We start from the raw sequence: 12747 nt of genomic DNA on the forward strand, positions 1-12747 counted from the left end.
GACCACACTCCAGAGGATTCTAGCCCACAAATCAGCAAGATCAAACACCCAAATCGTCTCCTTCAACTCTGTGCAGTCTTACATCACGCGAAAACTGCCATCAAGAGACCTTTTTATACCATAAATTCCAGTCAGGTAGGTAACATATAAAAATAAATAAATAAATAAATAAATAAATAAATAAGCAAGCCATTATTTTTTCAATTTAATTTAATTTTATTTATTTTTGAGAGACAGAGAGAGACAACGCGAACAGGGTAGGGTCAGAGAGAGAGGGAGATACAAAGTTTGTAGACAAGCTCCAGGCTCTGAGCTAGCTGTCAGCACAGAGCCTGACACTGGGCTCGAACCCACAAACTGTGAGATCATGACCCTGAGCCGAAGTTGCATGCTTAACCAACTAAGGCACGCAGGCACCCCTGCAAGCCATTATTTTTTAAATTCTGTGAATAAATAATCAAAAGGGGAAACACAATTTCTTGCTTCAGGGTACGAAGAAAGGGTATATACCCGGGGGGCACCTGGGTGGCTCAGTGGGTTGAGCATCCAACTCTTGATCTTGGCTCAGGTCACGACCTCACGGTTTGTGGGATCAAGCCCCGCATCGGGCTCTGTGCTGGCAGTGCAGGGCCTGCTTGGGATTCTCTCCCTCTCTCTGCCCCTCCCCTATTCATGTTCTTTCTCTTGTTCTGTCTCTCAAAATACATAAACATTGAAATAAAAAGAAAGGGTACAGCTCCTTCACTAAGCTCTTTCTTACACCAAAAAACGAGCCAAACACAAGGAACTTTTAGCACTTCTGTTCTGCTCTGTAACATCAACCATAAACTATCAGTGAGGCGTCCAAGGCTCTGCATCATGCTCCCGTTAGGGTCCACTCTCCTGCTCAAACTTCCAGACTCTGTCACAGAGCAGTGAACGTCACCCTGACTCGTCTGTTTGTCGGTGCGCATCATTTGGAAACCACACACGACCTCTCTGGTGTGTGATCTGAGGATACAGTGGGGCACGAAGAAGAAAGGAAAAGTACTCCCACTTTTCTGCAAAGTTCCTAACAAACTCCCAGGGCAGGTGGAGCCGGGTTAAAAGCCAGAGCGAAGGGTACTCCAGGCTTTGCACTTGTCTCCCTGGATGCCGTTCACGGTGGACAAGAACTCACGAGCTACACGCTTCCTTTTTCTTTCCAGTTCTCTCACTCCTGTGTTCTGTCGCCAGCATTTTCTCACCCATGTCCCAGAAGAACACGCCAATACAGTCTGCCAAGCCTTTGTTCTTTCCCTCCAGAATATTCCCATCTCTCCCCATCTCTCTGGCAGCCCTGCCTGACACCAGCAAAACTCCAGAAGGCAACAGGCTGCACGGTGGGTCTGGACGGGGACGATGGATCTGAGTTCATGGTGACGACAACTAACTCTCAGGAAGTGGGTCCCAGGCCCTGTTCGAAGCCACTCACATGCATTAGCTCATTCGATCCTTGCAATAATCCCAGGATGTAGCTACTGTTGCAAACTGCACTTCACAGATGAAAACCTGAGGCACCAGTTGGATAAGTTACTCGTCCAAGGTCATCGAGCTGGTAAGTGACAGAACTTGAACCAGGCAGTCTGGGGCCAGAGTCCGAGCGCTTTATCACTGGGCCCTGCTGAGTACTCGACAAGTTCAATGGAGGGAAAATACCTCTGGTCACACCCAGACTCTGTCTACAGTCCCCCGCTGAGGGCCACCTGGACTGGCCAGGTGCCCCTGCAGCAGTAATCTCTTATTTACGTCCACCCGGTGAAATCCACTGTGTGTTCCTCCGGGAACAGCACCCTAGTATTCCTTGCGGTAACTACCCTTCCCCATTCTCAGACCACATGGTCCTGGCAAAGTCAACCCACCCTCACGATTGCCTCTCCCAGGTCCAAAACAGTCACATGACCCAGAGCCATCTTCCAGGCACGGCAATTAATTCAGGCACAGGCATCTGCCCCAATGTGGGCAAATTAGGGTCAATTCTGGGGCTTCTTTTAAAATTTTGGTAAAATGTAAATAAATCCAAAATGACTGAACGGTTCAAAGTTACACAGTTCCCTGGCATTTATTCACATCAACCTGAATACAGCCTGACCTCTGACATTTCCATTCCCAGTTTTATGAGCTAGTAAGTCTCCTTTTCTTTAGTAACATAGGATGTTAGAACACTGGCATTCTGATGCTTGGCCCAGAGTGGCCCATCCCAGGACGTGCAGGATGGACCACCCAGTGGAGGATCAGGGGGCAGCATCAAGATTCAAATCCAAGGTTCTCAGGCTCCAAGGTCTTGGGTGCCAGCCCTGACCCACCCGTAGTATGCTCCGGGTCATGACTCTCAGAGCAGTGGGGGCCGGGTTGTGCCTCCTCTGTCACAGGACAGGCTTGGGAATAGCCCTGCCAGGGCCCTTCTTGCGATATTCTAGAACTGCTCTGACGGCAGCCTCCACCAACAGACTGTGGGCTCCTGTCCGTCTGGCCTGACACCCCCAGGGGCAGCAGCGGTGCCTGGCTCAGGGCTGGCTTCGGCCCAAGGCACGAGGAGGGCAGAAAACAGAGTGAGAAGGCAGTCCTCCCCCCCGCCCCCGCCATGCTTTCCTGCAGGCTACGCTGTTAAGGACACGGGACAGGAGGGGCGCCCGGGCGGCTCAGTCCGTGAAGCATCTGACTCCCGATTTCGGCTCAGGTCACGATCTCAAGGTTCGTGAGTTTGAGCCCCGGGTTGGGCTCTGCGCTGACAGTGGGAGACCCTGCTTGGGATTCTCTCTCTCCCTCTCCGTCTCTGCCCTTTCCTCACTCGTGCTCACTCTCTCTTCCCCCTCTCAAAATAAATAAATAAAACTTAAAAAAAAAAAAAAAAGACACAGGACAGGAAACCACCAAAACCTCCTTGGTGGGGACTGGCCAGGCTCTTCACAGGACATAAAGATGCCATCATTTAACCAAAACGATGTAGTGCATGCTCTGTGATATGCAGACTGATTCACCGTCTCAGAGAAACTGTGATCAAAGAAAGGGGTTCAGGGACACCAGCCTAGGATACCCTTTGCGGAAAGAAAAACAGGAGTGGCGCTCCTCACTGAAATGTACATATGCTACCTCAAAAACCAGCCTGTCCCTTCGCCACTAGCCACATGTGGCGATTTAAGCGGAGTAATAATTTTAAAATTCACCCTCTCTGTCACACCAGCCACAACATCAAGGGCTGGACAGCCAGGAGTGGTTGCCGATTGGCCTAGACCGCAGAGCGTTTCCACATCACAGAAAGTTCTGCTGGGCAGCACTGCTCTAGAAGGTCAAGGGCACACTGGCAAAGCCTCTAGAAAGGTGAGCAAGGGGCACCTGGGTGGCTCAGTCGGTTAAGCCTCCGACTTCGGCTCAGGTCAGATCTCATATCCATGAGTTCAAGCCCTGCGTCAGGCTCTATGCTGACAGCTAGCTCAGAGCCTGGAGCTGCTTCCAGTTCTGTGACTCCGTCTCTCTCTGCCCCTCCCCCTCTCATGCTCTGTCTCTCTCTGTATCAAAACTAAAAACAAAACATTAAAAAAAAAAATTTTAGAAAGGTGAGCAAGAGAATGGGGGAGAATGGGGAAGAATTATTCCTCATGTATAATCTTTAGTATTACTTGAACTTTTCTTTTTATCATATCACATGTCATTTCCTTCTCAAAAATAACCACTTTAGGGGCCCCTGGGTGGCTCAGTCGGTTAAGCCTCCGACTTCGGCTCGGGTCACAATCTCGTGGTTCATGGGTTCGAGCGCCATGTTGGGCTCTGTGCTGACAGCTCAGAGCTGGAGCCTGCTTCAGATTCTGTCCCCTTCTCTCTCTGCCCCTCCCCTGCTCATGCTCTGTCCCTCTCTCAAAAATAAATCAACATTAAAAAAAATTTTTTTTAAATAATAACCACTTTAGGGGCACCAGGCAGTTCAGGCAGTTGAATGTCTGACTCTTGGTTTCGGCTCAGGTCACAATCTCACGGTTCATGAGTTTGAGTCCCTCATCAGGCTCTGTGCTGACAGCGCAGGAGCCTGCCTGGAATTCTCGCTCTCCCTCCTCCCCACTCACGCTGTCTCTGTCTCTCAAAATATATAAATAAATACTTAAAACAAACAGCCACTTTTAAACGTTAAGTACATGGGTGACAGAAGCAAAGAGTGCTGGGTAAGGTGCCTGCATCTGGCCTGGAGGTCTCTGCTGAAGGAGCAGAGAAGCATCTCTCTGAGCAGGCGAATGAGAACGGGCAGTGTGGGGGAGGGGGGACTCCCAGGTAGCAGCCCCCCATCCCACCCCCACTGAGAAATTTCGACCCTCACAGCAACCTTAAGGTCCTCAGGGTGATTCACCTTCCTGTCCGCTTTCCTTTGCTAGGGCTGCCCCAACATGTCGCCACAAACTAGGTGGCTTAAAATGACAGAAATTCTCCCAGAGTTCTGGGGAACAGAAGTGCAAACTCAAGGTGCCACCGAGGCTGGTTCCTTTGAGAATCCCCTCCGCACTGCTTTCCTCCAGCTCCTGGTGGCTGGGAGCAACCCTGGGCTCGAAGATGTGTCCCTCTGTCCTCTGCGTGTTTCTCTGGGTCTCAAATCCCTCCCTTCTGTCTCATAAGGACACTTGTCACTGGATTTAGGGCCCACCCTAAATTCTGGATGACCTCATTCTATAGTCTCCAAGGGCAAGGCTCAGGCTCCTCCCTGTCTGAGGTCACAGGGCACAGTCCTGCCAGTCTTCCCACCCCCGAGTTGGGCAAGAGCCCCCCCACTTCTCAGCCCCACGGCGCCCACTTCACAATGGGCAACGGGCAACACACGAAGAGTGGCCCCCTCCTCTGGCCTCACTCGTCTGTTTGATCACATCTCCCAGGAGCTGACAAACGATCACACAGTCCCCAGGCCATGAGAAGGGACCAGGGTGGGCGGGGGCATCTGTAAGTGTCTAAAATCAGACGGGGGTCCAAAGCTACAGAGAGTGGTTTGCATGTCCAGACTCCGAGAGTCGGCAGGGCAGATCAGAGCCCTGGAGAAAGGAATCACTGAAGGCTTCCAGTGCCAGAGAAAAAGGCCTCTGTCCTTGTTGTGACAGAGACAATGTGCGAGCCAGCGGCGGTTTGCATTGATGAAGGTCTCCAGTCCAAAGAGCTCCAGTGAGGGGCACCTGGGTGGCTCAGTCAGTTAAGCATCTGACTCTTGGTTTAGACTCCGGTCATGGTCTCACGGTTCGTAAGTTCGAGCCCCAGGTCAAGCTCTGCGCTGACAGGGTGAAGCCTGCTTGGGATTCCTTCTCTCTGTCCCTCCCCTGCTCATGCATCAGGGCCTGGCCATGCTGGCCACGCTGGCCACACCTCCCAGGACAGCTTGATGGCAGCCCCAAGTCCCTCTGACAACAGCAGCACAGAGCTGACTTCGAGTCGGCCCCCTTCTAGAGCAGGGGAGGTCACTGCCCTCCTCTCAGCAGGACTAGGGGTTTCTGACCAGACTTGCAGTCCCCAGGGTCTTCCCTGGGACCCTCTTGGAACCTCTCTTGGTGACTAAGACCCCCAAAGGGAGGCAGGTCACAGGATCCCTCCGGGTCATGGGCTTGACCTATACTTTCTCTATGACCTCAAAAATGCCTACGGAGCATACTCCGGTACTGTTATAATTTTTTGATAAAGACTTTGATTGTTAATAAGTGACAGACCAAGATTTGAACCCGGTTCAGATTTATTCAGGGCTCCAAGCCCCCTCAGTGCCTCCTCCACCTGTCCGGCCGTATTTGGGACTTTGACACGTCCGGCCAGCCACACGGAGCAGGAAACCCATTTCAATCACCATCCAGGTCACACACTACAAATAGAAATAGCTCAAACAAAAACTTCACTCCAATAGGTTTTTATTCCACTCCATGGCTAATTCAACATTTCAAAATGCTGGCTCCAACCCACGGAACTGATTTCATATCTCACAAATGCTTTGTGACTCCCAGTTTATTTATTGTTTTAATGTTCATTTATTTTTGAGAGAGAGAGAGAGAGAGAGGGAGTGTGTGTGATTGGGGGAGGGGCAGAGATAGAGGGAGACACAGAATCTTAAACAGGCTCCAGGCTCTGAGCTGTCAGCACAGAGCTCGATGCAGAGATCAAACCCACCAGCCATGAGATCATGACCTGAGCCGAAGTCTGACACTTAACTGACGGAGCCACCCAGGTGCCCCGTGACTCCCAGTTTAATAAACACTTATCCACATGGCTCACATAAACTGACATCCATACAACACTCAGGAGGAGCGCAGGAGGTGGAAATTCAGATCATCCTAAAACTCATTTGTGGACCTGAATCTTTTCCCCCATTGAATCAAACATCTGACTTGCTGATCTACTAATGATGTCATTACTCGTCATGTCCCTTTTGCTATTAAGCTGCTAGAGGTACTATTAAAACTAACTCAAACTCGCCCATAAGATCCTGTCCATACCGTGAGGTCCACCTTTACAGAAACCCCAGAGCACCTCCCAATATGGAGATGTTGACTTTCAATGCGCTTTGTGTCTAGGCCAGCTGAAGTGGATTGGGAAATGCCAGACAGCTTGGCTAATGGAAGGAATGACAGCACGGACAGGGGCCCTCGGGCTCAGCTCCCATGTTCTCTACCTTGTCCGGCACAGCGGGAAATCTAAGAAGCATTATGATTTTCGACTCATTCACTGGTATTACACTCTTCTGCAGAGGGGAATTCTTACCCTGAAAAACCCAGGGCCAAGACCGCACACCTAAATTCTCAGGGCTGGTTTGTGCGCAGCTCCCATGAGGACAAGCAGAAGACCTGATAGGTAACAGAATTCAGCCATGTGGATTGGGAATCCACAAACCCTGGTCTTACAGCCATCCTGGTTGCACCACCAAAACCCGAGAGAGACATGATTATTTGAATCATTCAGACCACATTCCCATCGTCCCTCTTCTACCTCCATCGAAAGAAATGAAAACCAAAAAACCTATAGTCACCAGGTCACTTATCTACCCCCTCGTGTCTGAACAGAGCTGGGGTCATACCATTAACACTGTGTGAATGGTCCATGCTTCTCGGTCTAGGAAATGAGATGGCTTTACTTTCCCAGTCCCTAAGCCTTCATCCTTAAGTCATTTCTTTTTCTTTTGTTTTGTTGTTGTTTTGGGTTTTTTTTTTATCATAAGTCATTCCTTTTTGCTTGATTGTTCTGGGTTTTTTTTGTTTTGGGGGTTTCTTTTACATCATAAGTCATTTCTAACAGTTCCTTAGTTCCTACCCCAACACCAACATCTTCATCAAATCAGAGCAGTTAACTCTCCTAGAATCTTTGACTAGCAAACCGGTCCGGGAGGACGAAGACATAGGAAGAAAAAGACCCTGGACGGTCCACACGGTACAACAGACAGACTAGAACCCAATGCAAGCCTCTTGATCATGAACTCAGCAGTTCTGAGCAGACAGGAGATAGGACGCCAGGCTTCGGGAAGCCAAGGGCTCGCAAGAATCAAACATCCACTTACCAGGTGGGCAGACACACTCAGTCGGTGCTTCCCGAACTGTCCGGTGCTTGATCAGTCCCTCCAACTTCTGAATCAGGAAGAAAAGAGAGGGGGAGAAAATGAGCATGAGTGGAGTAAAAGTGGAAAAATCAGCAAAAAGCGATGTATTGGAAAGATCTACATCGGCGGTGGCATTTCCGAGAACATTTATTACAAGATCGTTAAATGCTACAGGCAGTCTGGGTGAGAGAGGAGAAACAAAAATAAACATGCAGCAATTACTTGGGAGCCCCTGAAAAGAAGGTGGTAGGTTTCTGCTTTGTTACAACATTTTCAAATACAAATCCAGGAAAGCCAAAGTGCCGTGCAGTCAGCGTGAAGATGGCAAGGCGAGGAGAGGGCGGGTGGGCAGGGCGACCAAAACTGGCCCTTGTGCCCTCCGTCCTCAGATCCTGTCGGAACCCAGGAAACCCCAGGCTCCCTTCCACCCCCACCCCCACCCACCCCAGCCCCCACCGGCCAGCCCACTGGCCTCAGAGCCCAGGCCCCGGCCTAATCCACCCAGATGACATCTTCCTTTCTTCTTACCAGCAGGGATCCTTGGCTCAGTACAGCCTAACAAGAATATCTACGCATGCCCAGTCCTGTGCTAGACCTGGGTGACGGGGAAAGAGTTAGCCCAGAAATAGAGTCAAACATCAAAGCTCCATTATAATAGTCTAACCGTAACCTCAGACCCCCAGATTATTGTTCCTGCCTTGCACAGAGGGGACAAGCTTGGGGGAAAGGAGAAGGAGGAGGGGGAGGGGGAGAGGGAGAGGGAGAGGGAGAGGAAGAAGAGGAAGAAGAAGAAGAAGAAGAAATTAGTCCCAAAGCGCAAATCTAGGTTTAAGAGGGTGAAATGACTGGCCCACAATCCCCAAACCAGCCAAGACTGGAGTCCCAACAAGAATAAAGTATTAACCTTTCTCTAGGAAGCAAACAAAAATATCCCTAAAGGTAAAACAAAGCAAATCCTAAATGGGTTGAGTGACAAAATGCGTGCGATACTGATGCCAAAAGTTCAAACAGAAAATGTAATCTTCCTCAATAAAAAAAAACAAATATTTAAAATCCTTTGAAAATGGTACTGCCAGCAAATACAACTATTATTATTATTTTTTTAGTATTTATTTACTTTGGGGACAGTGCAAGTGGGGGAGGGGCAGAGAAAAGGGAACAGAGGATGTGAAGCAGGTTCTGCACTGACTGTCTGACAGCAGAGAGTCCGATGTGGGGCTTGAACTCACAAACTGCGAGATCAGGACTTGAGCCAGTCAGATGCTCAACAGACTGAGCCACCCAGGTGTCCCAAATAATTTTTAATTTTACGGTAATCTCTATGCTCAATATGGGGCTCACTCACAACCCCAAGATCAAGAGTCCTGTGCTCTACCAACTGAGCCACCTGGGCACCCCAAAACTGTTATTTCTTTTTTTAATGTTTATTTATTTTTTGAGAGAGAAGGAGACACAGAACCCCGAGCAGGTTCCAGGCTGAGCTGTCAGCACAGAACCCAAGGTGGGGCTTGAACTCACAGACCAGAGATCATGACCTGAGCTGAAGTGGAATGCTCAGCTGACTGAGCCACCCAGGTGCCCTCCCAAAACTGTTATTTCTAAAGTGCTGCCTTCTAGGTGGTGAGAATGACACCCCTTGTTTTGAACCCCTGATCCACCAAGCCTGGAATTGTCACAGGAGATGGGACTCCAGCCAAGCCTGGTCTGCCTCAGGCTGGAGCAGCCCAGGATCAAGAGCCCTACAACCTCCCCCGGCCCCGCCCTGCCCCGCCCCCGCCCCCAGCTGGGCGGGCCTTCCAGCTCCTGCTCCCGGTGGCTGCGCCATGAGGACCATCCACTGTCACTGAACCAGAAAGTGCAGAAGCCGCCAGCGGATGCAGACGCAGACTGAGCGGACCTCAGAACCCACGCCCCCCACCCTTGCACCCCATCCTATTTGCAGATACAATTACAGATTTCAAAATTTACATGGAAAAAGAATCCAGCCTTCGCGTTGAAGCCAGTCAATTAGTGTGAGACTGCTCTCATCTGTTTTTATCATTGCTAGACAGGCTAGAAGCCATACTAATTTCCTTTCTTTAAACAAAAGCATTTAAAGCTAAAATCAATTCGCTTTTAACGACCCGAGATCACATCTGGGCCGCTCTCCTGAAAGGGAAGGAGGCTTTATCAAATACTGATAGGAAACACAATGACTTCTGAACTGCTCTTATCATAAAATAAAAATACTAAACAGCAAACTATCAGGAAGGTGAGGGGGGAGGGGGATTCACTGTTAAGGTTCCTAGGTGGGGTCACAAAATACTGGGATTGGGTTTTTGTTTGGTCACTAACCCTAACTCCTTTTATGCCTGTGTTTCTCTGTATTATGCGGTGAATCTGCAGTTTTATCAGCTGCCCTCCCCCCTCCCCTCCCCTCCCCTCCCCTCCCTCCCCTCTCCCCCCTCCCCTCTCCCCAGTCTCCAGGCCCCGAACTTTCTGTGGGTTTGAAATGCCGCTACCCGGAACACAAAGTGAAATGTTTGAATTAGAAACCCAATCTCACAATCTCTACTTCCCTGCTTTTTTTTTTCTTTTTGCATTCTAAGAAAATATTCCTTTGTGTCCAGGTTTGTAAAAACCAAAAAAACAAAACAAACAAAAAAAAAAAAGATTTAAAAGCCGCAACTTTTTTACATTCAATTATCTGGCAGCACCTCCAGCATCTGCAAACAATATGGTCCTGGTTTTACATATGCAAACAAGTCCTGACTCCTAAAGTAAATAAAGGATGAGTTTCTGAGAAAAGTTCCTGAGACTTTGGGAGCGGTCCCTCCTCCAGTGAGGAGGAGGAGGAGGACTTGAAGTTGCGATGGGGGTGGGGGCTGGGGGAGGGGGAGGGGGGAGCGAGGAGGGGAAAATTACTCCCTCCCGGAAAATCCTGGTTCTCAGAAAAGCATCACACAGTTAGATGATAAATCTATTAATGACGTGTGGGAGCACCAGTCCGGGCCACTTGGCCAGATGTTTGATCACAGCCTCCAACAGTTGCATTTTGATGAAATATAGGTGAACACACAAAAAAGGACAGGATGGTTAATTTCTGTAAAATGCTACGGATAAAGCCACAGAGACATCCCTAACCTCTCTGACAGAGGAATCCTACTCTAGGGGATAGATCTCGAGAAAATAAAAACCAGCAGGAGCAAAGAATGAGACTCATGAAGTTGCACCCCAAAACAGTGGGGGTGGCAGAGCCCCTGATGAAACTGCCCGATTTCATGAAGTATCCTTACAAACACCATGTGGCCCCGCGGGGCAGGAATGTTTATGAGACCATCAATGAAAGGTCTACATCAGGCACGGGTGACTGTAGCTACCAAACCAGGAACCCCTTCGGGTGTCAGGATTATGGTGATTTATGTCTTTTAGAAGCCCTTTCTGCAGGGCGCCTGGGTGTCTCAGGGGATTAAGCCTCTGACTCAGCTCAGGTTATGATCTTGAGGTTCCTGAGTTTGTGCTGACTGCTTTGGATCCTCTCTCTCTCTCTCTCTCTCTCTCTCTCTCTCTCTCTCTCTGTGCCCCCCCCCCCGCCGTTCTTTCTCTCTCTCAAAAATAAATAAACATGGAGGAGGAAGAAGAAGAAATCCTTCCTATGTTGTGATACCATTTCCTCAGTTAAAAAAAAAATTCTGGAAGTAAAAGAACCAAAATGAAGCCCTAAAGTCTCCCTGCAGAGGACAATTTGTGAATGACAGGTGACTCCATCCCCACTGAGACACGCACTCCCGGATCCTGCTAACACAGAGGCACCGGAGGACCCTCTCAGTGTGGCCACACATCCTCCAGCCTGGTCCTGTCCCCACAGGGAAGGGGCCTGTGTGCATCCTCACTGCCACCATCAACCCAAGAGCGCAGCATTCTCCGGCCCCTGACATTTTTTTCACATGTCGGCATGGCGATGAGGAGGATAACGAACACCAAGCACTATTACTGGGGTCACTGATTACTTACTGGGGGTCAGGCGCCGCGCCCACAACCGTTATCCCGTCCAGCCCTGCCAATCTCCCCCATGGGGCTGGGACTATTATCATGCCCATTCACAGATGAGAAAACTGAGGCCACAGAGGGCAAGGTAAGCGCCAGAGTGGGGCCTTGATCCTGGTAGCAACCAGCTCCAGTCACAAAGCAAGACAACCCCTGCTTACGAGCAAAGTTCTTCACTAACAAGAAACCAACAGTTGCTATCCACAGTCAGGCCTCACAAAACTAAACAGACAAAAATCAGGTCTGGGGTTGCCAAAGGCCAGAGAGTGAGGACGGAAGTACAAGGAGAAGATCGTTGGGAGACGGGACTGGTCTGTCAGGCACTGAGGGGCTGAACACAGGACTCTACGTGTTTGTCAAAAACTTTAAGACTGCATGTCACAAAGAGTGAACTTTAATGGGCGCAATTTAAAAAAAAAAAATTCAACCAGGCTATCAGAGAATCCCTGGATGAAATGTGGGCTGTGACAAGTGACTCTAACTATGTTAAAACTGGATGACAGGGGCGCCTGGGTGGCTCAATCGGTTAAGTGTCTGACTCTTGATTTCACGCTTTTGGTTTTGTTTTTGTTTTTTATTTTTGAGAGACAGAGAGAGACAGCACGAGCAGGGGAGGGTCAGAGAGAGAGGAAGATACAGAATATGAAGCAGGCTCCAGGCTCTGAGCTAACTGTCAGCACAGAGCCCGTTGCGGGGCTCGAACCCATGAATCGTGAGATCATGACCTGAGCCAAAGCCAGATGCTCAACCGACTTAGCCACCCCTGACTCTTGATTTCAGCTCAGGCCATGATCTTGCAGTTTGTGAGTCTGAACTATGCATCAGGCTCTGAACTGATGTGAAGAGCCTGCTTGGGATTCTCTCTCTCTCTGCCCCTCCCCTGCTCATTCTCTCTTTCTCTCTCTCTCAAAAATAAATAAACTTAAAAAAAGCTGCATGACATAACCTCCCTGAAAGTGTTGGGAAAAAACATGTAGCTGACCTACATGCAAAATAGCATCTTGATCGAGAACTATAAGGCAGAACACAAAAGGAACTGGACAGAAGTGCCGAACTCCAGTAAGTAAAGTTGGTTCTCACAGCGGGAGGGGCCTAGCAAATTTGAAGCTACGTTACAGACATTAGCATTGAACAAGTGAGTACATAAACTGTGGGCCGTGAGA

At 49.4% G+C, this 12747-nt stretch overlaps 1 protein-coding gene across 1 annotated transcript in view; it reads right to left on the reverse strand.

The window, feature by feature from the left end:
* COL23A1 (collagen type XXIII alpha 1 chain) overlaps positions 1-7625 on the reverse strand; it is a 301907-nt gene extending 294282 nt beyond the window's left edge. Inside the window, exon 1 of the mRNA XM_029941143.1 lies at positions 7520-7625. Coding sequence (XP_029797003.1) covers positions 7520-7625 — 106 coding nt within the window. The remainder of the gene's footprint in view (positions 1-7519) is intronic.
* Positions 7626-12747: the final 5122 nt, after the last annotated feature.

Source organism: Suricata suricatta, chromosome 6, assembly GCF_006229205.1.
Source record: "Suricata suricatta isolate VVHF042 chromosome 6, meerkat_22Aug2017_6uvM2_HiC, whole genome shotgun sequence".
NCBI lineage: Eukaryota > Metazoa > Chordata > Mammalia > Carnivora > Herpestidae > Suricata > Suricata suricatta.